Raw genomic sequence first — 27,956 nt, 5'->3', positions numbered from 1 at the left:
ACGGTGGAGGGAGCTGGGCATGTTTAGCTTGGAAAAAAGGAGACTGAGAGGAGGTCTGAGAGCCATCTTCAAAGGGCTGTCCCATGGAAGGTGGAGGACACTTGTTTTCTCCTGCTCTGCAGGGTAGGATTCAAACCAATGGATTCAAGAAAGGAGATTCTGTCTAAACATCAGGAAGAACTTTCTGACAGTAAGAGCTGTTAGACAGTGGAGTGGACTCCCTTGGGAGGAGGTGGGAAGAGGTCGGATGGCCATCTGTCATGGATGCTTTAGCTGAGATTCCTGCATTGCAGGGGGTTGGACTAGATGTCCCTTGAGGTCTCTTCCAATCCTACATTTAGCCCGAGGTATGACTGTATTTGCTATAATAATGATAATGACAACAACAACAACAACAACAACAATTTATTTCTTGTACAAAGTATAAAAGAACACACCAAAACATCAAACATTAAAAACTTCTCTAAAGAGGGCTGCTTTCAGATGTCTTCTAAAAGTCAGATAGTTGTTTATTTCCTTGACATCTGATGGGAGGGTGTTCCACAGGGCGGGTGCCACTACCGAGAAGGCCCTCTGCCTGGTTCTCTGTAACTGCTCTTCTCACAGTGAGGGAACCACCAGAAGACCCTGGGAGCTGGACCTCAGTGTCCGGGTAGAACGATGGGGGTGGAGACGCTCCTTTAGGTATACTGAAATGAGGCCGTTTAGGGCTTTAAAGGTCCACACCAACACTATGAATTGTGCTCAGAAACATACTGGGAGCCAGTGAAGATCCTTTAGGGCTGGTGTTATATGGTCCCATAAGCTACTCCCAGTCACTTATTAAGAAGTATACAACCAGTTTTCACTTCCTAAACTGTAACCCTTAAGAACTTTCAGCAAGACAGTATCAAGTAGACACCACAACCTGGGGAAAATACCCGTGAATGTTATTTCGCTGACCGACTGAAGGACTTGGATTACTCAAGTGCAAACTCCCATTCTTTCCAGTTACATGAATGCAGTTCCTGTACATAATCAGGCTTTTCACCTTTACAGCTACTTTAAATGACCTTACCTATCATACAGAACTAACTTTCACTCACCCCTTCTCTCACTAAAACTGCTTATATACATTAAAAATAATGAATAAGGCATATAAGTGACTAATGTATCTGCATCCTAATACTGCAATCCCAACCACATCTGCTCAGAATTAAGAACTACAGGTTGGGGCTTTCTCCCAGATCACAGAATGACAGAGTTGGAAAGGACCCTGAGGATCATCTAGTCCAGGCATCCCCAAACTCAGCCCTCCAAGTGTTTTGGGGACTACAACTCCCATCACCCCTGACCACTGGTCCTGTTAGCTAGGGATGGTGGGAGCTGTAGTCCCAAAACAGCTGGAGGGCCAAGTTTGGGGGTGCCTGATCTAGTTCAACCCCTGCCATGCAGGAATATGCAACTGTCCCGTATGGGGATCGAACCTGCGACCTTGGCGTTATCAGCACCACACTCTATCCAACTGAGCTATGGGGTTAGTAAGAATATATTAATAAGAAAACATGCTACTGACATCACATACTCATTGTTATGCTTTGTCAACAAAGGAAAAACACAGTCATCTACAAAGATCCTTAATAAAACAAAAGCCTAGAAAAAATGAGCCAACATGAAGCGGTTCTTGGCATCAACTGGCGCAATCTAAAAGGAAAGGTCAAAGCTAGTCTTTTAACATTTCTACTAGATTATCATGGCTCCTGTCATATAAGTCTTACTTTTCGTAACATATTTGGGTAATGTGCTCTAAGCTTTACAGGTGGCAGGGAAGGCCACAATTATAAATACTATCATGGAATCCTAGAACTGTAGAGTCGGAAGTGACCCTGAGAGTCATCTAGTCTCACCTAGGTGCAGGAATCTCAACTAAATCATCCATGACAGATGGTCATCTAACATCTGCTCAGAAACCTCCAAGGAAGGAGCAGTGGCGGAGCTTCATGCTCCGGCACCGGGGGGCGGAGAGCAGGAGGGGGCGGGGCTGGCGCGCATCCCTGGGGCATAGCAGGCCACCCGTAGGGGCATGGTGTGCCGCCTGTAGGGGCGTGGCACCCAGTGGAGGCAGGGGGGACAGCCACGATGGCAGCCCGCCAGGATCACGCTGCCAGGGCGGTGCGCTCCCCCCGCACGTCTCTTCCTCCGCCAGTGGGAAGGAGAGGGAGCCTGTTCCACGGTGGAACGGCTCTTGCTGTCACACAGAACCACAGATATTACACAAGTAATATTCATATGCTGCCAACAAACACTATAAGCATTATGAGCAACACACCATATTCTGAACAAAACTAATTATTAGACTTAAAACCCAAATTATTTTTATATAACATCTTCTAACGGGAATCAGGAGAATTTTCAGCTAATGTACTACCAACTCATACAAATGCTTTGGTCTTTGATTCCTGTCATCAGATAACATTTTAAAATGATAGTACCCACAGAATTGTTGCTGGTTCCCCTCCACTAATCTTTCTGACTTGCAAAAATCTGGTAAGCCTTCATTTATCCATGATCTACTCATTTCTTACATTATTATTAGCAACAGTGGCTTTAAAGAATGAAAAGCAGATGTTAGCATCATTTGCCCTCAGTCAGCACTCTTACATTTGCCTATTATAGTTTTACCTTTCACCTATACACATTTCCTAAAGCACAAAATTTATACAAGTTTTTTGTTACTATGGTTAACTAGTGCTGTATTTCACGCCATAATTATCCACAAGTCTTATTTTAAATGGATTGCTCTGAATACTGGACGAGTCAATTTTTCTCCTTGATCACACAGGAGATTTTATATTACCGTATTTTTCGCCCTATAGGACACACTTTTCCCCCTCCAAAAATGAAGGGGAAATCTGTGTGCGTCCTATGGGGCAAATACAGGCTTTCGCCGAAGCTTGGAGAGCGAGAGGGGTCGGTGCGCACCGACCCCTCTCGCTCTCCAGGCTTCAGGAAGCTATCAGCAAGCCTGGGGAGCCCGTGGGAGTTCCTGCAGGGCTCCCTAGGCTGCGGATAGCAGCCTGCTTCCCAGAGCGCCGGGCGCACTGAAGCAGAGCACCCCGCGCTTCGGGCAGACATCGGGCAGCCCCACAAGCTCGGGGGACAGCAGGGAGGCGCAGCGCCGCCATCCCGCTGTTCCTCGACCTGGTTTGGATTCCCCGACCTGGTTTGGGGGGGGGGGAATAAAGGAAACATTTTTTTCCTTTATTCCCCCCCCCAAAAAACCCTAAGGTGCGTCCTATGGGACGGTGCGTCCTATGGGCCGAAAAATATGGTAATATAGATTTCTTTTGCCCAAAAGCAAAGATGAACAGGAAGTGATAGACCAGGTCTTGAAGTTAAACTATATTCCACAAGGTATTGGTGGGAAACGTGATATAAAATATTGTCATTTCTCAGCTGACCTTTTGAAATGACATTTCAGTTTTTCATGTAAGTCCAGTTTCTAGCAAAGTTCCAAACTCTAAGGCACATGCAAGCACCGCAAGCAAGCAAGCAAGCAAGCTGAGTCTTCATCCACTAGGCCCCATCTTTCCTCTAAAGGCCTTCTAGGAAACTTGGACTGACTTAAAGCAGCAGCAAGGGCTGGGCCAGTACGGCCACAGCAGGCTCCCTCGGCACCCCATGTCCATCCTGCGTGGCAGTAGCACACGCTCTGCCACTGGTATGCAGGCCCATGCGGTGGACGGCAGCTGGGTACACTCGCCCCAGGCCTCGGAGGGCGAAGCCCTGCTGGGGGGCCTGCCAGGGACCGGCTGCTTTGGGGTTAGAGTTATTATGTTATTCTAACAAGACTCTCGCCATGGGCATTGGACAAGCTCTGCACGGGCTTGCATAGGTGTGCATCACATGTAGCTTTCAACATGTGTACGGTCTACCTACAGTGTACACTGGTTGCTAATCTGTACGTAGGTACAATTATTCATATGCAGTGGTGTGCACATGTGTGGTCACGGGGATTTCTGGGCAATATTCTAGTGTCCTTTTGCCCACAGAAGGGAATTCCTTCATCACACGATCCTACTCTTCTGCCATTGCCCGGCAGTACAGAACAAGGGATTCCCGATCTGTGATTTTTCAATATGCTGAAGGCAGTTTGGGTTTGAATAAAGTCATTTTCTGTAATTTCGAATACTAATTCTGTAGTTTTGAGTTCCCAGAAACTGGAGAGTATAGATGGATTGCCGTGTTCTTAGACGCTGTCCCGTATTTCTGTCAACAGTGTATTAGAGATAGCATGACATTTTAGTATGTGGTGTTGTTTTTTAAGCTATGGCAGATGAGGCTAAAAGGCAGGGGTTACAGTATTTGTATGCTAATCCAAACTGGCTTATTAATATTTCATTTATAAGGAGAATACAATTTAAAGATGACAACACAAAGGAAGGGGAACCAAAATGCAATTAATTTTCAGACTAGGTAACTAGCAAAAGCAATTATTAAAAGAATAACCAGAATTTGAGTGACAGCAATTTGTTCATGGTGTGGTGTAATACTTGTCTCTTCCTCCAGATAATTTTAATGGTCTTTTATTGACTCTCATCCTCTTGATTCCCATCCCTACACCCACATCTCTCATAAATCAATTCTTTGTGCTGAACTTCAGAAGTCTAAACAGCCATAAGAGCAGACGTGGCCGGTGGGGAATCACAGGTTTCCTGCTCATGGGAAAGTTTGGCTGCTGCGCTATGCTGAACCCACTAAAACTTATTTCTGAGTACACATGCATAGGACTGAGCTACACAATTCATAGATGAGATTGAGCTTTAGGCCCTGTGCTGTTATTATCGGTGTATTTGGAATACTTTTCAAACAACAAAGGGAATGGGAAGCATCCTGGTCCCACAATGGCCAACCAGATGACTGTGGGAAACCAGAGATAGAACCTGGGCACAACAGTACTCCCCCCCCCGCCCCGCCTGCACCCCACTTGTGAACATGGCCATTGGGCCAGTGTCTGAATCTCTTTACCCACAGTGCCCTCATTTAATTCTGGGAGGGCAAAATTATTCATAGAAGATGGTGAAAACAAATGTACCCTGTGACTCAAATAAACTTTGAAGAAGAAACCAAATAAATTAAAAGCAATTTTAAAAATCGATGGCAGCAGCAACCCAGGGACACGGGGCATGTCAACAGAAAGAGGCTTCTCGGAAGAGGGAGGTTTTGCATCCTCTCCAAAAATCAGCAAAACAGTGGGGGAGGGGCAGATCCTTCCACAGCCTCAGGCCGACTGCAGAAACGACACTGCTTTCAGTCTAAAACCTGAGCGATCAAAACCCTATTTGCTTTGGCAGCTGCCTGCCCTCCTTTCTGCCCCTTTTACAGAAATCCTCAAAAGCTAAGAGGGAAAGAAACTGCGAGTTCCAATAGACTGGAAAGAACTATGGAGGAGAAGGAATTTCTCTACGGCAGAGACTTCCCTCAGTCACAAGCTCAAGGCAAAGGCAACTGACCCATTCTCCCCACGTCTCCCTCTGCCCCAAGCTGGCAAGCTGCCTTGGCCTGAGTGGGCAACCTTTTGGTGCCCACTCCCTCTGGCCTCTTAACTTCGGGTCATGTAAATACTTTTAAGCAGGCGCGTGAAACCCAGCGAGTCCCTCTCTATACATGTGCACATAATGATGATGAACAAAAAGAAAAAGAATGCTGAACGTTCCAACCAGCTAGCAACGTTTTTTCTATGGCCACGTTATTACGCTTATAAGCTAAGTAGGTGTAGAACATTTTATTTAGATGAACCCTGCACCTCATTAGACCACCCTGTACCGTTTAAAATAATTACTTCCCCAGCTAAGATCTGTTAGATGGCTTAGATAATTAACTTCTTTACACATCAAAGTCTGATCATATGCATGTCCCATTTCCTTTCTTCCGGACATTAAAAAAATCTCAGCCAAAAGCAGAAGCACTCAAATCAATTTTCTCCAATAAATCCAACTAACATGAAATTCAAAACCTACTGTAATATTCAGTAGGTCAATGTACTGCAGTTGTTTTTGCTTTGAATTTAAATGCAGCTGCATGCCATATTCTACAAAATGAATTCAGATGTTCAGATGGAGATGCAGATTATTTCAACATGCTGTAGTTTATACATGAACCCCCATAAGAAGATGATAATATTTGATTAACACTATTTAAAACTAGTAATTATGAGGTTCTAGCTAAATCTACGTAATATTTGCCAAATTCCTTTCTTCTAAAGGAAAGTCTGGTATGCATAAAAATAATTTAAAATGAAATGAAAAACATAACATTTAATTTAAAAAAGCTTTCATTTATAGTCATCTGTATGAAAGCTATCATACTTTCTCTGTAATCTATTATTTTGCACACTGAATGCTGAGCAGTTTCCACTCCAGCCCAGGTCAGCATATATCGGGGTGAGTGGTACTGAATCTTATTTAGCGTTACTTAAGAAAGTGAGGTTCCTTAGCACCACACAGCGAAGGCAGTGGGCCCATTCTAGTGGTTAACCACTTCCACATTCTATCTGCATTCATGGTGGCATTACAGATGGAAAATAATCTCCTTGAGAGATCATGTGAATGCATATACATTAGGAGACGTAAGTATCACCAATGCCAACCATTTTCAAAGATGTTATTTATAGTAAAGAAATGTGAAAGGATCAGTGTTTAAGATGGAAGAAACCTTGGCAGAGACCCTCTGGGTTATTTACCCGCTTGTAAGCAGGCAATAATGCTGCTGTTCAAAGCAGAGGATATCTTCAACTTATATGAGCTCTCTCCAATTAATCGGGAAGTAATGTGAAGCAAAACATAGGATAGTAATAAAGCGCATCCTAGGAAAGGATTCCTTACTAAATTCCTTGACGTTCAGCACTTACACTCATTATACCAAGTGGCGTATTCCACCTTTTCCAAAATACAAATAGTAGTACAGTGGTACCTCTGGATGCGAACAGGATCCATTCTGGAGCCCCATTCGCATCCTGAAGTGAATGCAACCCACATCTGCACGTCTTCACGTGCGCGGGTCACGATTTGCCGCTTCCGTGCACGCACGTGACGTCATTCTGAGCGGTGAAACCCGGAAGTAACGCGTTCCATTACTTCCAGGTCGCCGCAGAGCACATCCTGAAAAAGCTCAACCCAAAGCTACTTCAACCCAAGGTATGACTGTAGTGGTGATAGTAGTAATAGTAGTAGTACTCCTGGGCTGCTCCTGTTGTTGTTGTTTAGTCATTTAGTCGTGTCCGACTCTTCGTGACCCCATGGACCAGAGCATGCCAGGCACTTTATTATGGGGCAATAAAATGCCATTGCCCCATTGATCCTTACCATTAACACTTGCCACAATAGCTATGTCTTACATTTTGTAATGTTTGATGTTTTATCGTGTTTTTAATATTCTGTTAGAAGCAGCCGTGCTCGGCATAGTTCATAGCTTCTCTGAATAACTCAGCTATATACCTTTTGCACTCAACCTCAAATCTACTCAGAAACTTCAGTTTAATAATAATTTTAAAAATGGTAAAGGACCCCTGACCGTTAAGTCCAGTCATGACCGACTCTGGGGTTGCGGCACTTATCTCGCTTTACTGGCCGAGGGAGCCGGTGTACAGCTTCCGGGTCATGTGGCCAGCATGACTAAGCTGCTTCTGGCGAACCAGAGCAGCGCATGGAAATGCCGTTTACCTTCCCGCTGGAGCGGAACCTACCATAGTTTTCGCACCATAGGACGCACCGGACAATAGGACACACTTTGTTTTAGAGGGGGGAGAACAAGAAAAAATAATTCTCCCCCTCTGCCCAGCGCCCCTTCAGCGAAGCGGCAGGAGGCGCTGCACAGAGAGGGGGAGAACTTTCCCCCTCTTGTTTTCCCGCTCTAAAACAAGGTGCCGTTTAAGGTGCGTTCAGGCGGCTACCTTGGAAGCCTGGAGAGCGAGAGGGGTCGGTGTGCACTGACCCCTCTCGCTCTCCAGGCTTCAGGTTCCTTTCGACCTGCTCTTTGGGGCTGGCGGGGGGAAGCCCACCACCAGCCCCAAAGAGCAGGTCAGGGAGCAGCGGAAAGGCGCAGCGGAGAGGCTCCTGCCTCTCCCAGCCAGGAGAGGGTCGCGGGGCTATGGTGTCTTTGCTCCATAGGACACACACACATTTCCCCTTCATTTTTGAAGGGGAAAAAGTGTGTCCTATACAGCGAAAAATAGGGTATTTATATACTTGCACTTTGACCTGCTTTCAAACTGCACAGATTAGTACACTACTATTTGTGGTATGGCAAGGAAGTCTACTATTCAAGGTGATGGGTAGGTGAGAAAATCCATAGCAATGATAGTTTCTTATACAGCTATAACCAGTGCTTTTTTAAAAAGAAAAAAGGCACTGATACTCACCATAAAATTGTTACAGCAAGTGCCACACTTTGACATTTGGGGGGGAAGGTGCCGGTGTTGCATACCATTGAGTACCCCCAGAAAAAAAGCACTGGCTATAACCCGCCTTCCTCCCTCTTTTTGCCAGAATAATTTGGGTAAAGGTTTGACCCTGCTGATTCCTCAGCAACACACTTCTTGAGTTGTATCCAACCAAGCTGTTCTGTTAGCACAAGGACTTTTGCCTCTCCAGCAGATCTTTCTTCCCGCAACCCCAATCTTCTCCAGATAGGTGGGGGAAACCCCATAACAGATTTTGGGGGTGTGGGCAAGGGGTGCCTGAGAAGAGAGGGAGTCCTGATGCACAAGTGGAGCAAGTCCTTGTTCTAATCAGATGACTTCACGGGATAGAAACCCCTTGTGTGTCTGGCATAGGCAGGTTTTCGCAATGCCATTTCCCAGAATGAAATGAGCACGTTTTGCCTTCAGCTGCCCAAAAGCTCTTCACGGGCATTCTGGAACCATGAAAACAGCAGCTGAAGCTGTTTTCCACAGAGGTGCAAAAAACCTATAGGCAGACATGAGCTGCAACCAAAGGTTGCACTCCTGGCCAGTGCTTCACAGACATGATCTTGACCAACGTGCCTTGGAGTTTCATAACCCATGAAGAGACCTGGGACATGAAAACAACAACAAATTCAAAAGCAGAAGTAATCTGCTCTGTACCTGCTTCACGTTTGATGGTGAAAGAGTAGCTAGAGGACTGAGATGCATTTGGAGACTGAGAAAACAAGGCTACGGGCTCAATGAAATAGATAACAGTTTTCAGATAGAGATCAGGTTTTTTAATTACTGCCGTTGTAACCTCTGTATACTAATATATGCTTTTTAACCCGGGTGCATTGTGGGTCTTTGATTACAGGGAACCACCAGCCAGAGCAAGACCAGTGGTGAGGAAGGGGTGCTTAGGGAACTACCAGGGAGAGAACTGCTTTAGGCTTCCATCTCCTCATCACTGCTCTCTAGGACATAGCAGCTTATGAAGATGGAGCAGAGACTATCACCATAGCTCATCAAACTAGCTTGTGTAAACCATAGTTTCAAAAATATGCTTCAACCCACATTCTCTTATTTTCGTTAGCTAGACGGTCAGAAGTCATGCTTTGTCAATATGGATGTTATGATAGTTAAGAGCATCAAAACATGGCTTGATGCCATATCTGAATTAAATCAATATGTGACATAGATGTATGTGTGAATCAATTCAAGTTCCCTTACAAACCATCACAACAGGTAATGTGTACAGGAACCACAGGAAATACTGTTATTTTCTTATTACAATAAAACAGAATGTTGTAGAGATTCCTATTTTGCTGCTACTTGTGTTTCTATTCTTCAAGACGTGCAAGGGAGGGTGATTAATACTCTACTATTATATAAGCAAAAGCAACAAATCTTGCTTGCTTTCCTATTTAAGAAGTGCCATAAGGAATTCATGACCCTGGATACATTGCAGAGCCTTTAAGTTCATAAATTTTGATGCTCATCCTTCTTTACAACCTATTGTCACTCACTCATTATAAGGAAGAAGCAGGATTTTTACTATTTGCTAATGCAAATAGTTTTCTCCATTAAGAAAACATTGCAAAGCAAGTCATTTTCCCAGATGTCCACTATAGAATGCCTGTCTATGGCAGGAAGTTTACACATGAGGTCTCCTCCCAAATGTAGCCCCTCCAGAATAGTATGAGATGTGATACAGGTTGGGCTACGGAGGGAGGGGAAAGAGGCAAAACTTAGAAAAGTTATTCCACGTGTACAAGAACAGGTCTGGATCCAAGCCATTATATTTGATATTGTTATTTTGGCAGGAACAGCATGGCCAGCGCTTAAAGTGTAAGAACTCATGTGAGGTGACCAGCTCAATTTGCAGACTGGGTATGCCATCAGGGACAGACAGCCCAGCTCTGAGCCATTTTCTTGCAAAGGTCTCACGGAAATGAATGCGAACTTAGCAAAGCGTCAGGCTCTTCCACAGCTCCCATGTCTTCCAAGAAGCCAAGGCGTGTGGCTCCTGCGCTGACACAACTTGGTTACTTTAAAGACCCCCGGAGCCCTCAGAGCAGGTAGTAGAGGTGCGCTGCTGTTAGCTGTCCCCTGCGCTACAGAAGTTCAACTGACCTCCATTGGAAGCTGGGCATTTAGTGTCAGGGAGAGACTGGGCAAGGCATTCTTGCTTTCTTATTTTCAGCGGCATCTCTGGAAGAGTGGGGTTTTTTAAATGCCAGCAGGCCTTTGCAGTTGTTGAAACCGATTAGCCGGTCACTTTAATGATTATCTGCATTGTTTTAATAGTGTTTTATTGTTGTATGCCACCCTTATATTTTATGTTATGGGAGTATAGAAATAATTTTATAAATAGAATATAGGTGCATGTGTGTGTAAATAAAACATATACATAGGCTTCTGCAGTATCATTTCTGGCACTGCGCATGACATCGTGGTTCCACAGATTGCAAGCTGCTGCCCTGATGTTGCAGCCGACATTAGGAAAGCTGTACTGGGGGTAGAGATGTAATATTGTAATAACTTTACAGAAAAAATAGAGGTAAATAAGGACATTCTGATTTAGGGTGAATTATGCTTTGTATGTAGAAATTCTGAGGCAGCTCATTATGACACAAATAACTTAAAAAGGAGCAGCAGGAGAAGAATATTTGTGGCTGGCTGGGGTACGGATAAGTAGTGAAAGCCTAGCAGTGAAAAATGGCACTATGTCAAATTATGTCATTTCTTATGCTTGCCCAAGAATCTTATGGGCTTTTTAAACTTTATTGGATACTTCACTAAAACAGCAGAATCAGCATAATTTGACTGCAGAAGCAATCAAAATCACATCAACATCTACTTGAACTTCTGAAATCATGTTGACACATTTGTGAACATACTGAATTGTATCAGCACAGCTAATCTGGAGTCTCATGGTGAAGCTCTCTCTAAGAATATAAGATTCTCTATCATTATAGCAAGAGGCGGTTCTTTTCAAGAGAACACTGTTTTCTGTACTCACAACACAAATCAGATCTCACTAACAGTAGCTCCAGGAAAAGTATTCTACATGCCTAGATGCCCTTGGAAACCTAAGGTGATAGTCAATGCAGGGTTGAATAAATATTCCCAGTTCTCAGGTACCAGTAATACCTACATCTTTGAAGTGCTTGAGAGTTTCTTAGCCATGGCCACAGTGAACCATTTCAGGTTGTCCAAGGAATTCCATCCTCGGACTGTCTAACAAAATTAATTCTACTGATCAGAACCTGTGCCATTCAGCACCTATCTAAACATAACTGCACTTCAAATCAAGTCATCTTTGCAAGCCACACAAATTGCATTTGTGGCTCAATATAGAGAAGCATTATATTACAAGGTCAGTAGATATGAGGGCATTCATAGTAAGTTAACAACATGCCTGAAAAACTAAATAATGTTGTTTGGGCCTGTAACTAAATTGAATTCACAGAAGAACAACAGTAATTGCTGAGGAAGTTCAAGAGCAGCACAGAAAGTTGTGATTTGCAGACGTTTTAACAGTTACAGCTATCATACGAGTGGAAGTTAGTGAAAGGCACTCTGGCACTCCTAGACATCGAGACAACTTGGGCCCCCAGTGACAAACCTGGAAATCTATGAAACCGAACATCGATTGCTGCTGCACGAGGGAAACACTCCCTCTACCTGCGTGTGGGAAATGATCTAGGGAGTGTTTCCTGCCCGCAGCTGGGGGGGGGGGAGGCTCAACAACTTTGGGCAATCTCCCCTCATTTTCTTAAAATTGAGTCCCCCAAAATAGGAGGGGTCTTACACATGGGGGCGTCTAATAGACGGAAAAGTGCGGTAGTTTAGAATTCATAGAATTCTGCTAAGAATGGAAGGTCAAATAAATCCCTGGTTTGCCTTGCTGACAATTTTGTCTAGGAGGTGGAAAGAGAAAGTAAGGAAGGGGCTCTGAAGTATATGCAAGCAAGGAGTAGAGGACAGAATAATCCCTTGCTTAAACTGAAGAAAATTATTTAGGCTTGGAAAGGAAGTCAAATATTGTCAACTCTTATTTGACCCCAGTCAAACATTTAATGAATACTTCTGTGTGTCATTATGGTGTCATTACCTCAGTGCTAGTTATCTCCTAGCTCTGCAGCAATTGGGGCAAAACAAGCAGTGAAGCAAAGCTCTATAATTTTAGACATCTCTAAACAGAGGCAAAAGTCTAGCAGGCAGCAGGCCAGACTAGGACCAGGAAGACAGGCGTAGGTTCGAATTCTCACCTGACCATAAGGCTCCATGGCAACATTGGGCCAGTCGCATACTGTCAGCCTCGGAACAACTCCATGAATAGATTAATATAAAATGTTGCTGGACTACAACTCCCATCACCCCCAACCACCAGTCCTGCTAGCAAGGGATGATGGGACTTGTAGTCAAACAACATTTGGGGGACCCCAAGGTGGAGAAAGGCTGATGTGCATTATGCTAAGTTCCTTGGGGGGGGGGGGAGAGAGAGAAAATAATTTACTGTCATAAGTAGCACAAGCATCAATTATGTTGATAATATTCTGTTGCTCTCAAAAGGTTATTCCTTTTAAAATACTTAACCATTTTGTGACAATATTTGGCCCAAATCTTTTTTGACTAGTCCAATTCTCAACCTAGAATTATGCTGTTATGATCATAACCAAATGAACTGTGGTGTTTTCATGATCATTTGGTGGAGTATGTCACTCCAAAACAATCAAGCTTCTGAGGAACAGTTGAGGGAGTTGGGTATATTTTGCCCGGAAACATATAGAATCATAGAGTTGGAAGAGACCACAAGGGCCATCGAGTCCAACCCCCTGCCAAGCAGGAAACACCATCAGAGCACTCCTGACATATGGTTGTCGAGCCTCTGCTTAAAGACCTCCATTCTTGGGACTGAGAGGGAATAAGCCATGCATCTTCATATATCTTAAGGGCTGCCAGATGGAAGATGGAGCAAGCTTGTTTTCACCTGCTCTGGAAGGTAGGACTTGAACCTATGGCTTCAGGTTACAAGAAAGGAGATTCAGACTAAACGTTAGGAACAGCTTTCGGAGGGTGATAACTGCTTGACCGGGAATGGTCTCCCTCGGAAGGTGGTGGACTCTACTTCCTTGGAGGCTTTTAAGCAGAGGCTGGATGACCATCTGTCAATGGATGCTTTAGCTGAGATTCCTGCATTGCAGGGTTTGGACTAGATGGGGTCTAGATGGGGTCCCTTCCAACTCTACAATTCTGTAGTTCACACTGAACAGATTGCTGCCTGAGGCGATCACCCTCTTGCCAGCAGAAGAGAGCACAAGTGGAAGCAGAGGTCTAACTAGTTTCCTCCCCACCCCTCTGTGTGCATTACATTTCTCAATAGCCTCCAACATTCCACTCAATTAATTTCTGGGGGATTATCACACTTCTTGGGTTTGGCCTTGTGCCTTAATGTTGCCCTTGGGGTGCATATAATCACAGGGAATGCAGCGTCTAGCATGTCTTATTGCTTTAGGAGCTCATGCAGAAATGTCATTAGCCCCTAACTTTCAACCGTGCCTAAGATTATTATGCAAATATAATTGCTAAAACATATACGTTTATTAAATTGCACACTGCTACATGTTAACATGTAGTTAATTGACTAATCACATTTCAGACACTTCCTCTGCGTTTAGTAAGCCCACAAAAGTCATTCTTCAAGCTTCTGACACTGACACTGATCTGAAACAAGGCTGGCAACCCTTACAAAAATCTTTTGAGCAACAGGGGAAGAAACGTAAGAGAATCTTAAAAGCCGGCCCATAAATCACCCAGTCAAAAAACAAGTGCAGCAAATGCAAAGATTGATTACGTGAATCGGGACCACTGTTGAAAAAAGTATGCAATAAATTCCAAGGGGAAGTTTATAAATGTTTTGTAAAAGTACTATATTATTATGACTTATGGTATTAAGAAGAATGCTCAAAACAGGAAGCAAGAGAACCTCTTTTAGGGGTGGGGTGGGGGTTGGGAGGAATTCCAAACAAGGTATTCCATAAAACACCTCATCAACTACATTCACTGACCAGTTCCATTTAACTTTAAGTTGCAAACCATCTAGTAAGTTCAATCTTGGAAACATTCTGAAATTAACAATGCACCCTTAATATTTCAACATTTTGCCTTAACACATTCTCAAATGTTTCCTTCTGGAAAGCCAAATGCTTTACACATATGCAGTGTGATTTTTTTAAAGAATGTGTGGATTTTATGTACAGAATGTAGTCCCAGATATACACAAACTACTGGGTGAAATCGAAGGAGCGGGGGTAAGAGTATGTAATTTCTAAATTCCTCCCAAATGTTCCCCACTTCACACACAATGGTGGTAACAACAAAACCTTAAGAATTTAGCTTTTGCAGCCTATGCATTTGCATGAAGTGATATAATCAGTTGGCAAATACCCACACATGGCATGTACTAGGGACTGCTAATCGTGAGGTCAGAGGGAAATGAAATGCAAAGAAGTACGGATGTCATTAATTGGTTGTTAATGAACAATGGTGCTGGGAACACTGGCATCCTGGCAGGACAAGCCAATTAACACATACAGTGCTATAATAATCCATGAACCCAGAACGGATAGCATTGAACGCCTTTGAAATTATTCCATTCCAATATGGCCACCTTAAGACCAGTTACAGTGCCCTGCAAAGTTAAAATGTCCCTCATTTGTTTTTCAGTATTGCCAGTTCTGATATCAGATCTCTGTCCATTTTTTATTCTGCACAGAGACTGCCTGTTTGTCCTATGTAGAATGCAGAAAGGTATTGCTGGTAGATTATGGCTTATGTCATGCTGGAAGATGAGCAGGTGCAATATCCTCTCCTGTTGTGGGGAAATTATTAGGTCCTGCCATGAGGGCAGAGTCTGCATCTGGGTCTGCCACAGAGTCTGGGCCAAACTGAAGCAGAGGAACTGCTACTACAGACACATCAAGAGATCTGACCCTACTCTTTGGGGACTGAATCATCACTGTGGATGTTTATCACTCTACATGTGCTAATTTGGCAGCCCTGCAGACTGGCGGGGGTTTTGCACAGGTATTCTGCAACATGTCACTGCCTGAATGACGTAGAGTTGTAGCACTAGAATGAACCCCAAGGTCCATTCCAACCCCCTGAAATGCAGGAATCTCAGCTAAAGCCTCCACAACAGATGGCCATCCAACCTCTGCTTAAGAACCTCCAAGGAGAGTCCACAATCTCCCACTGTCAAAGAGCTCTTACTGTCAGAAAGTTCTCTCTGATGTTTAGTCGGAATCTCCTTTCTTGTAACTTGAACTGGTTTGAGTCCTACCCTCCAGAGTGGGAGAAAACAAGCTTGCTCCAACTTCCATGGGACAGCCCTTCAGATATCTGAAGGTGGCTCTCATATCCCCTCTTCATCTTCCATGTGCATTAGTGGGGGGTTTATACCGGGTCACCCAAACATCATTTTGCTTTATTAGCTGTTCTACAATGCTTCCCAAATGCTTCCAGCATGATGGCTGTCCAGAGAGGCCCTCTTGCCTCTATCACGAGCGCCAGTGTGCTGCAGTGGCTGGAGGGCTGGACAGGGATGAAGGAGGCCAGGTTCCAAAGCTTTCGGCCTAGTCTAGTCTACCCCACTGGGTTGTTGAGAGGATAGAAAGAGTGGGGAGGAAAACCATGAATGCCACTTTAAGTGTCTTTCATAAAAGGTGGGGTATAAATGTAATAACTAAATATAGTGCAACAAAAGCAGGTCAAAGGCCCCTGCTCCAGAACATTTGTGAAATTTACAGAATTTCAGCAGGAAGCAAGAAGACATGCGCCAATTAGAAATGAAACAGTATACTCACCCAAAACCTTTTTTAGGCACAAGCCACATTAAAAGTGGGGTGCATATAACCACCTCAATACCATTAGCATCAATAATCAGGAATGCAAATTTAAAAAGAGCACCTTGGCTTACCATGAGAGGATGTCTCTGTTACCAGCTGTAATGACCACAAATAATTATGTAATTATCAGGTCTGTACTTTTTCTTCATCTCGTTTCCCTGATCTCAATGTCTGCGGTTAACTCACAATTGTCTGTATATGTACTTTGACTGAGGATCACACTTCATGCATCTGTTGAAGTAGACCGTAGCCCACAAAAGCCTATGCGCTAATACTGACAAACAAATGCATCATACCCAAACAAAACATCTGCAATTTATATACTACACATGAAAAAATATAGTCACATTTGAAGTTTATCAAATAAGACATAGTAAGAGCCCATGGCTGTCAACGTTTCTCTTTTTTTAAGGGAAATTCCCTTATTCCAAATAGGATTCCTCGCAAGAAAGCCTTGCAAGATCAATCCAAAGGCCCATCTGGCCTCCTGTTCTCCCAGGGACCCCATGGGACGCTTGGAAGCAGGACCTGAGCAAAAGTGGGTGGCAATGTTTTCCTCTCTCTCTTATAACACAACAACTCATGGATACTGAAGGAAGCAAAAGCTGAAAAATTCAGGACAGATAAAAGAAAGTTCTTCCTCACACAGCATAGTGTGAACTATGGAACTTGCTCCCATGGGAGGCAGCGATGGCACTGGGAGGCAGGCAGGAAATGAGCCCAGGACTGTGTGGTCTCTCCGTAACATTCAGATGTTATGGAGAAAGAGAACCGAGTGTCCTCAGCAGACTGGTGGCACATTGCCCTGAAACCCCAACTGGCATATATTAAATAGCTGCCCCCGCGGGGGCCAAGAGGTACTCTCCCAGTGCTAGTCTCTGGACCTGAAGGTAGGACTGGAACCGCTGTAATACACTGTCCCCAGTCCATGGGTCCAGGATGGCGGATGGTGTTCCCTGAGTGCAGAAGCGGGAGCAAGGTCACACTCCCTGTGCGCTGCTCTCTGCAGAGGTCATCCATCAGGGCAATAAGGGCGACTCAGGTCTGTGGCCCCGACTGAACCCAGGCGGGAATGGCTCTAAATAATCTGGGCCCTAAAAATGCTTGTAGCTGCCCCACCATGGCTCTCTCCACCACCTTCCCCCAAAGGGGGTCTTGCCAACTGGTCAATGGTCCAAGCCAAAGGGCCCGGAGCCGGTTTCCGTAGAAGCGGTTGCATCGCGGCCTCTTTCAATGCAGCACCGATCACCCTCACACAGCAAAGCATTCAGGGCACTCTGGACCCAACGGGCAGCCCCACGAGCCAGGCGGGTCTGGGTCAAGGGGCCGGGCACCTGGGCGCCAGCTCCTTGCTCACCTCGGCTGGCTGCGGAAGGTGCTGCAGCAACGAAACTGCTGGCACATCTGCAAAGCCAAGCAGGATCTGGAGTGGTTTCGAATGGGATGGGGGCGTTTCGTGCTGCGATTCCTGCCTAGATGACCCTCGGGGTCCCTTCCAACTTTCTAGAGTTCTGCGATTCCGCGTGGAAACTCGTCCCACAAAAGTGAGGATGGAACCGGACCGAAGCTGCCATGCGCTCCGGGGCAAGGAAGGCAGCGCTGCCCAGGGCTCTGGAGTCCCGTCCGCGGGAGAGGCTGCTGCCGCCGCCGGAGGAGGAGGAGGAGGAGGAGGAGGAGCAGCTCTTCCGGCTCCGCGGAGGCCCCGCCGCCCGCCCGCCTTCCCCTCCCGGGCCCGCGCTGCTCCAGGCCGGGCAGCCCCGCCGCCGCCTCGCCCTCCCCGCTGACCTCGCCGCCGCCGCCGCCTCAGGGGCGCCGCTCCGCCTCCTCGCCAGCGCCGCCGCCGCCGCTCCGCCTCCTGCGGCCCCGGACTGGCGGCTGCCGGGCCGGCCTGCCTGCTCCCGCGACGAGGGCGGGACGGGCGCCCGGCCGCTTCCTCTGCGCCTGCCCGGCGCCCGGCGGGAGGAGGCGCCGCGGGGCCGAGGGCGGGCCTCCCGCTCGCCCGGCTTCTCGCCGCCGCCGAACGAAGGCCTGGCGGGAGAAGCAGCCCCTCCGAAGGGTCTTGGTCCGCCCCCCCCGGGGTCTTGCACAATGTGGTGCGCTGCGTGGGGCCAGCATTTTGGCACCCCGAGAGGAAGGCTCTCTGTCGTGCCTCTTGGTTCGGGGCCAGCACCGCCCTCATCAGTCCACACGCAGAACCCAGGGGGGGCAGGAGGCGCACCGCTTGGTCTCTCTCCCCCCCCCCCATCAAATGGGGCTGAGGGCCTCCAGGTGTCGCGAATGTGTGTAAACTAAATGGAACTCGGCTTCTTGACAAGACCCTTATGTGTGGGTCGGGGGGGGGGGGGCGATGGAGCACATGGGCAGCCATTGTCCTAGCTGGTGGCCAGGTCTTGACATGACTGACACAAGACAGTTACACTATGTGCAGGTGGCTTCTATTGTCTGGCGTTATGGTGACTATTTGGAAGTTTAAAATACAGGTACCACCCTGAATTGAACTCAGAAATCATGAAATCCAGCTCTCTTGAATTTGGCCTCTTTGCGGCCTGTTCCAGTCAATAATCAGGTGGTGACATTTTGAAGCAGCTGTAGTTTCTGAGAATTAATCAAGGGCACAAAGCTTGAAGGAGGGGGTTGAACGAAAACACAATGCAGGATTAGATTTATTTTACAGCCCAAGCCTAGGTGTAAGTCCCAGTATGTTCAAAGGGGGCTTCAGTCTCATTCGGTAAGGTTCTTGCTTTCTTACTACAGTAGTTGAGGGCTTCTGTAGCAAAAGAATGCTGTCTCTGCTGACCAAGCCTTATTAGGGTTTTCTAAACTTTACAGCATGTTTTTGTCAGCACCAAATAAAGGCCATAAAAAACCTTTCTCTCTTTGTAGGTCACCTTTAAGATACTTAAGCCATTATGAGCTGTCTCAGAATTTCCACACATTGGAGGGGCCCCAAACCATAATGTGCACCAAACTTCACATTAGAATAGGCCTGATTTACTCTTTCACTTGTTTTAACTTTTATGGCTCTTCAAAACATAGAAAATGGGAAAAGTAACTTTTTATTCTTGCAGCACATCATTCACTAACATTTTAGTACTGCTGGACATTACTCAAACACTGAAACTAGATAGTAACAGTTCCTGTCTGAACAGAGGACTGGGAGAGTTTCTAATCTAAAGTATATAACGAAAACACAATGGGAGCCTCCATAAATTCATCACACAAATCTCTAGCCTGTCAATAGGGTCATTAAATGAACATGAAGCAAAGCTGCTTGAGATGATTGTCGTCTGTTTGCACAAAAGGACAACACTCCTATCAAGGGAGTTTGTATCGTTTTAGTCTCTTGCAGCAAATGGCACCTTATAACTAACATTGTTTATGTAAAATAAAAAAATTCCTTCCAGTAGCACCTTAAAGACCAACTAAGTTAGTTCTTGGTATGAGCTTTCGTGTGCATGCACACTTCTTCAGATACAATGTTTATGTGGCAAACTTTCCTGGAGTTTGCATTTTTATGGGGGAGTTACTACTAATTTTGAAAAGAAAGGATTACAACTGTATAACACATGAAATTCTCCATGCTTGGGGAATGTGCCTGTGTAAAAGCCACAACCAATATGGAGCCATTTGCAAAGAAACAATGATTTATTTCCTCCTGCAAGGAAGTAAAAGCAAATGCCAACATAGAAAATCCACTTTCTCTGTTCAATAAATTATGCCCTTTTTGCATCCAAATAGTTATCTTTGTTGATGGTTTGCAATAGAGGCAAACTCTTTTATGCTTAATATTGTTCTGCTCTTGGTAGCTTTCTTTGCTGTTACTAATACTTTGCTGTCACCATAGAAACAATTTAGAAGGAATGTTGGAATTACAGAGTTTTTCTGCATTCAATTTTATTTCATTTTCTGTCCAACTGTATAAATTATAGAAAAATGTTGCACATGTTAAATTGCAGGCTATATCAGTTACAAATGCTGTTTTATTTTGTGGTATAGATTTTCTCTCCTACAGGAATTCAGCTTTAACACATTTTTTGCTTAAAATGTAGCCCCACAGAAGTGCATTGTATAGGAAACCTGCAATGGAAAAAAATCATATGGGCACCCTACGACATTAGCAGTTATGTAGCCACTGGTTTAGATTGTGGTAAAACTTATTTTTGCAAGGGGGGAGGGGCAGGGCTATATTTCAACCTGACAGTGAAACAGAGAGAAGGCATAAGTACCAACAGTGGTGTCTCAAGGAGGCACTAAACACAGATTTAATGGTCCAATGCATTTCAAAGATAGTCTTCCTCAGGAATAAATTACCTCCGGCTGCATTGACATGTAATGCTAAGTCATCGTTTGCTTAGCTGACCTGTGTTTTTAATGTGTGCACCTGTCAGAGCTAACGCACAGGAGTTGGGACAGGTGGTAAGCAGCGAAGAAGCGCCAACAGGATTGGTTTCTCTGCTCCTCGGGTTCCATCCTGCTCTCTGCAGAACTCTCAGCAGGATTTAACCTGCCATTCATCAGCTGATGAGTGAGGGTGAAGGTTAAAATCCTGCTGCTTTGACTTGGCTCACCAGTTCTCTGTGGGTGCAGACCAACACCGAACCCCTCCCCCTCCTCCTCCTGCCAGCTGACATCACCACCATTGGGTGATGACAGCTGATTGACAGGTGGGCAAGGTTTTGGCGAAATGGCCTCATGGGTTGGACCCCCTTGGGGACCCAGGTGGACCAGCAGGCTGGAGGTTCCCCACTCCTGGTTTAAATAAGCTTAATACCAGTAAGCTATGGACCATGGATGTACTGCACAGTCATCTCTATCAGGGTATAATCCCAGGTGCCTTATATTTTCTGATTTGGGCACTACAAAGAAACCAGTGGGACCTGCAATAAAATGTTGCAGTGTAGCCTCACTTCCCAACATGAGTCCATCTGTTTAGGATTTCAGCCAGGCCTTCAGGATACTCCATTCAATTCGAGAGCCAGTGTGGTGTAGTGGTTCAGAGCGGTAGTCTTGTAATCTGGGGAACCGGGTTCGCGTCTCCGCTCCTCCACATGCAGCTGCTGGGTGACCTTGGGCCAGTCACACTTCTCTGAAGTCTCTTAGCCCCACTCACCTCACAGAGGGTTTGTTGTGGGGGAGGAAGGGAAAGGAGATTGTTAGCCGCTTTGAGACTCCTGAAGGGGAGTGAAAGGCGGGATATCAAATCCAAACTCTTCTTCTTCTTCTACCAGTGGTTTGGGCAACATACAGTTTGTCACAGGATCGTTGGGTTGTGTGTACCAGATAAGTGCTACCACAGTTGGTAAAATCTCTGCGTCTTTACTGCTTGTTGTTAACAGGACTGCCAGAGAAGGGAGGGGGGGATTTTAAAAAGGTATCCTAGTGAGGAACTATATATATATATATATATATATATATATATATATATATATATACACACACACACACACACACACACACAAATTTTTTTTTGCTATTATTATATTATTATATTAGTAAAAACAAAATATCGTTTACATTAAATAGCATAACATGCTTATTTTCAAATAGCAATGAAAATAGACTTTGAAACAAACAGACCTAATAAAATTATAAAAATATGGATAAAATCATCAGTTTTAAAATCAGGTATATATAATTAAACTGGGTAGACATGTAATTATTTCAGAACGTCATTCACCACGGTCTTCACATGTGGGTGGTTGCAGCTGGCGAGGCTGGCAAGAGTCCAAAGTGCCTGTAGCTTGGGCAACATCTTAGCTGGAGAAGACAGTGGCCCAGTCCCAAGAGGGGGAATCTGAAAGAGGAGGTGACCTTCCTGGAGCCCATGGAGGAGGAGATATCCATGGAAAGGAAGGCTGAGTGGAGGAGAGAGAGTCTGCCTTGTGCAATTGCCATACTCCGGAGCTGGTGTGATGGTAGTAGGAGCGTCTCCACCTGAAAGAGTGTCTCCAGCCCCATCCACCCCCATCATTCAACCTGGACAACTGAGGTCCAGTGCCAAGGGCCTTCTGGTGGTTCACTCACTTCGAGAACCAGACAGGGAACAAGACAGAGGGCCTTCTTGGTAGTGGCACCCACCCTGTGGAATCCCCTCCCATCAGATGTCAATGAAATCAACAACTATCTGACACTTAGAAGAAGGCAGCCCTGTTTAGGGAAGTTTTTAATGACTGATATTTTAATGTATTTTAAATCTTTTGTTGGAAGCCACCCAGAGTGGCTGGGGAAACCCAGCCAGATGGGCGGGGTATAAGTAATAAATTATTATTATTATTATTATTATTATTATTATTGTAGTAGGCTTGGGTCCTGGAGACTCTTCCAAATGTTGCAGGATCTGCGTCTTTATCTTCTGTCCCAAATAGAAGACAGCTGAGCTCAGGAAGGTACTGACAGAATTGACATGGGGGCAGTAGCCTTGGCTGCCCTCTCCAACAGCATGGTGTTTTAGACAGACCTTTTCTGTATAAATGCAATGGAGTCCAATAAATTCTAAATATTTTTTGTTGTGTAAGATCCATAGACACCTTTGGTACAGAAGCTGAAACACTCTCCACTGTCTAGGTAATATAGGAACCTCAAATTCTTCGTTCCACTCATTTCTTGAAATCTGCATATCAAATTGATTTACTGATAGCAAATATCTCTAAAAAGTAATCATGGGATTTTTCATTTCAAAGGATTTGACCAATATTTCTAATATCTCTGGTATCTCAAAAGCCATAAAAGCCACTCCTTCTCTCCTTGGGCTGCTGTGCCTTCCAGAACTTCATGCCAAGGGAGCTGAACAAGGGCAGCCGCAGGATGAGGAGAATGGGCCTCTTGCTTTGTCATACATAAAAGTTAGAACATGAAGTCTGGCAATCCCATGTGTCTGTGACTACAACTGCTTAATGAAAGTCACTACTGTTGCCAGTTGTGCTTCTATTCTTTGGATACCGTCCTAGGAAGTATCACAAACAACACTTACTGTATTGCTCCCACCCCTCGCAACTAATGCTGGTGTGATGATAAAGCAAGCGAGTGTTGCTGACATAAGTGTGGGACCAAAAGAGAGAGATGCTGGCACATTAACCAGCAGATCCTGGCATTCATCCAAATGGAAATGGGGCTGCCTGGCTGGTTCTTGAAGGAGAGGCTAGGCAACAGGTAGTCCTGTTAGGGCAGGGGGTTGGCAACCTTTAAAGGCCAGTGGGCACATTTGAACTTTTGATAAAACGCTGTGGGCATCTTTCACAAAATGGCATAACATAAAACTGCTGCCACATCTAAAAGAGCAGTAAAAGAGACAGGACCCCCACCCACCCAAAAAGTTACAGGCATGTCCACACCTTGGTGAGGAAAACGCACCTACATCAGCAGCCAAGATGGAAGGAGGGGCAGCCAACGAAATGTGGGCAGGGCTGAGGTGGCATGAGAGGAGTGGAGGAGAGGCTGACCAGAGCAGGGAGAACAGACCTTTGTGCACTGTAGATTTGTGAGAGAATATATATATACTGAGATCTTTTGTGGATACAGTAGGAGATACTGGTGGGCACCACTTGGGCAACCCCATACACCAGAGAGTTACCATTGGTGTATGTGCCCGTCACGCTGAGAGGCTCTCTCCTTGCTCTTTGCCAGTTGTGTGATGGTGCTGTTTCACTCGGCTCAGTTCCCAAATACTGTGTGGAATTCACTGTCACACTAATACGATTATTCCACCAGCATCAGTATTTCTGCTTGTTACAGGACAATCTCACCTTTTCCTCTCCCCCCTGCCCTTGTGTTGTTCTGGGGGTTCTCCGAACCCTCCAGAGTGGATTGGGAGAGTCATGTGTAGGGATGTGTATATATGCTAGAAGAGGATATGTTTACTAGATATTGTCCTTCCTTCCTCATGTTTGTGAGCTCAGCAATCTCTTTGCAGCTTAAAAGGGAAGCTCAGGTGTACGAGTTTTAGCCTTCTAGTTTAAGTAATCCAGGATGCTTTAAGGCAGAAAGTTCACCTAGCACCTTCATTACATCTTTTTAGGCACCAGGTGAAAACCAGGCCTATGGCTGGTTAATATTCTACAGCCTTTTAAATGTGTCTGTGGGGGGTATTGTTATGCTGTTTTGCTTTATTTATTTGTTTTTATCCTGTGTTTTATTATCTGAACCACCCTGAGATCTTAAGATGAAGGGCAGTATATAAATACAGTGGTACCTCGGGTTAAGTACTTAATTCATTCCGGAGGTCCATCCTTAACCTGAAACTGTTCTTAACCTGGAGCACCACTTTAGCTAATGGGGCCTCCTGCTGCTGCCACGCCGCTGGAGCACAATTTATGTTCTCATCCTGAAGCAAAGTTCTTAACCCAGGTACTATTTCTGGGTTAGTGGAGTCTGTAACCTGAAGCGTATGTAACCCGAGGTACCACTGTAAAATAAAATAGTAACTTTCAAACATGTTGCAACAAGATCCAGGGAAGACGGTATCCAAGACTCTTGGGCTCTTTTCCAAGTTCTGGGGGAGAAGGTTCTGTCGTAGTTAGAAACCTTTCTGCCATTGCTTCTTTGTGGTACCTGTTTACCCTGCTACCCACTGATTTTCTTTGTTTTCTTGTTCCTGCCCATCTGCCCATACATTGAAAGGGGAGCAGGGATGTGATGCCATTGTAAAGGGACTTTGAGGGACAGGGAGTCATGGCAGCGTCTGTATTAATTCTTTGTTTCATCTGTTTGGGGCTCCAAAGGATCTTGTGCAATGCTAGACATTCTCTAGCCCAGCTCAGAAGCAGAGGAAGCAAGAGACGTCCAGCTCTGCAATGTTTTGAAAGCCATGAATTGTAGCCAACTAAGTTCAACTCAGAATAGACCCATTCTTAATTGATAATTTTAATATTTTTTGTAAACAGCCTAGAGGTTATATTTCAATCAAGTAGAGAGAGAGAGAGAGAGAGAGAGAGAGAGAGAGAGAGTATAGTTAAATAGATAAATTTAAACCAATGGGCATGAATACCTTAAATTCATGACTTTCAGTGGGCTTGCTCCGAGTATAACCGTGTTGGACACAACCCCTAACAATTTCTTATTATTTTGTTGCGGTATTTTTTTAAAGCACTTAGTTCCCCTTTTTACTCACTAAAGTAACCTGATCCTCTTGTCCCACAATGCCAGGGAGCCACTTGTGCAAGTGTAAAGTATGTGTAGCACAGTTGCCATTGCATCCATTCCTTGCAGCAAAGGGACACCACAGTTGGCAAAGGGTGCCAAAGCGAAACAGACAGAAAACATTCCAACATCCATGACTCCTGGGGCTGTGTGCTGCCTGTACAGTAGAAAAGAAGGAGCAATTCCATCTCACCACACAACTCCCACAACCTTGCACCACAATTGTTCAGACAATGAGACATTGCAGGGAGCCTGGCTCCTTTTAAACCATGAAGCCTCATTGCCTGGGAACAGCCAGGAGGGCTGAATGCTAGGGGAGGGTTCCCTTAACTTTGCTGAAGCTTAACTAGCTATCTGACAGAGAAACCGCAAACCCTAAACAGGAGGTGGTGCTGTTGGTTGGGTTTCCACCTGCTGGTTATGGTGCTGTCACTCACAGGGGCTCAGGGGCCAATCAGCGTCCACTTCTGAGGCTGAGCAAGGGATGACCTCCAGGCCATCTGTTCCGAGAATCCCGACTCCTCCTCATCCTCAGATCCAGTCAGGTCTTGGGCTTCGCTCAGTAACAGGGAGGGTGGTCCAGATTATCCTTCGGCTGAGGCGTGGCACTCTCCTTGCTCAACAGATGTAACACCAGTATAGAACCCGTAAAGGAAGTTACTGAATAAAAGGGGTGTGATAACTACCTTTGACAGTTCATCTACTTTTCTTTTATTGATCCAATTATGTGAGATTAAATATATAAATTACTGCACCCCTTCTCCACTGCTATGGAAAATGGCTGGAAGACAATGTAAACTTGGGGCAAGGATAGAGGGCAAATGGGCAGGACTTGGGAAAGGGGGCAATCACACTATAGATGCCACTATAGCCCCTAAACCTGGTAGAGGGCAGAGTCCCCAGTGCAATGACTTTCTGGAATACTGAACAAAACATAGCCCCCAAAACCCAGACCCAAAAGGAGGGGGAGGGGTGGCTGGGTTGTCATACATGATGGGTGGGGCTGCTTTCAACCAAGTGGATCACAAGTTTGCGCATATTGTTCTTTTGAAAACTTTCACTTCATTTGGGCACGTGCAATACTCAAGAAGATCTCCTCAGCTGATCATAATCATTCATCCAGACAGGCTACACATGTGGAACATTTATATCTTTATAGGGAGAAAAACTCAGCAATTCTGATCAGAAAGCAACAAGCTGTCCATTCTGCCGGCCCATAATTTATAACTCACTCCTGCAAAATATCACCTGTCCAGATAACTTAATTTAATATTTAATGCAATGTTTATTCACAACACGCCTTTTAAGGGAGATGTGAAAGGCTCATCCTTGATCTCTTTCATTCTTTCATTACTGTTAACCTTTTAACCCTTTCTATAATCAATCAAATGATTATAGGTTCGAAGCTGCAGTTCCATGTTCTGATACACAAATTTAGGCCTAATTAAGCATGTGTAGAACCACAGAACCATGACATCAGTTTCTGATGCAAGTCATAACATATTCAGAAGGAATTGAATTAATAAAAAAAATGCACTTAGGAAATTTGGGAAGAAATAGTTTGTATTTGGCAGTATTGCAGAGAATCCTTGTGATGTGATAGAAAGGCTTGCAATGGTTACATACTGTACAGAAGAAGAAGAAGAAGAAGAAGAAGAAGAAGAAGAAGAAGAAGAAGAAGAAGAGTTTGGATTTGATATCCCGCCTTTCACTCCCTTTAAGGAGTCTCAAAGCGGCTCACAATCTCCCTTCCCTCCCCCCCCCCCACAACAAACACTCTGTGAGGTGAGTGGGGCTGAGAGACTTCAAAGAAGTGTGACTAGTCCAAGGTCACCCAGCAGCTGCATGTGGAGGAGCGGAGACGCGAACCCGGTTCCCCAGATTACGAGTCTACCGCTCTTAACCACTATACCACACTGGCTTTCATATCTCAGTTTCACAGACAGCTTTCATATCTCAGTTTCTAACACTGCCTGTAATCTCGCTTCTCACTGTGAGGGAACCACCAGAAGGCCCTCAGAGCTGGACCTCAGTGTTCGGGCTGGATGATGTGGACAGAGACGCTCCTTCAGGTATACTGGGCCGAGGCTGTTTAGGGCTTTAAAGGTCAGCACCAACACTTTGAACATACTGGGACCGGTGTTATATGGTATATGATTATCTCTCCCAGCGGCCACATATAGATGTTAAAAAGTGTGGGGGAGAGGACTGAGCCCTGAGACACCCCACAAGTGAGAGCCCAAAGGTCTGAGCACTCATCCCCCCCCCTTTCTGAACACAGCCCAGGAGGAAGTATAACAGTGCCCCCAGCTCCCAGCCCCTCAAGACAGTCCAGAAGGATGTCATTGGTCGATGGCATCAAAGGCCGCTGAAAGATCCAGCAGAACTAGGAAACAGCTTTCACCCTTGTCCCTAGCCTGCTGAAGTTCATCGACCAGTGCAACCTAGGCAGTTTCAGTCCCATGATGAGGCCTGAATCTCGA

At 45.2% G+C, this 27,956-nt stretch overlaps 2 protein-coding genes across 15 annotated transcripts in view; one reads left to right on the top strand and one right to left on the bottom strand.

Moving 5' to 3' along the window:
• The window catches only part of SUPT3H (SPT3 homolog, SAGA and STAGA complex component), a 301,316-nt gene extending 283,044 nt beyond the window's left edge, over positions 1-18,272 (bottom strand). For 3 of the 6 annotated variants that reach the window (XM_083495286.1, XM_083495284.1, XM_083495285.1), the window contains exon 1: positions 17,901-17,991. In XM_083495286.1, coding sequence (XP_083351412.1) covers positions 17,901-17,912 — 12 coding nt within the window. In that variant the 5' untranslated portion in view covers positions 17,913-17,991. Of the gene's footprint in view, positions 1-16,409; positions 18,063-18,123 lie in introns of those variants that run through there. The other 3 variants (XM_083495288.1, XM_083495287.1, XM_083495289.1) reach the window with 3 other exon arrangements.
• RUNX2 (RUNX family transcription factor 2) overlaps positions 1-27,956 on the top strand; it is a gene marked incomplete at its 5' end in the record, with an annotated part of 229,073 nt that overhangs the window by 40,264 nt on the left and 160,853 nt on the right. The gene's annotated exons all lie outside the window — the stretch shown is intronic.

This window comes from Podarcis liolepis (assembly GCF_965112155.1).
Source record: "Podarcis liolepis genome assembly, chromosome: 3".
In the NCBI taxonomy this organism is placed as follows: domain Eukaryota; kingdom Metazoa; phylum Chordata; class Lepidosauria; order Squamata; family Lacertidae; genus Podarcis; species Podarcis liolepis.
The sequence above is the reverse complement of the archived record's forward strand: the minus strand, read 5'-3'. Positions and strand labels throughout refer to the sequence as shown.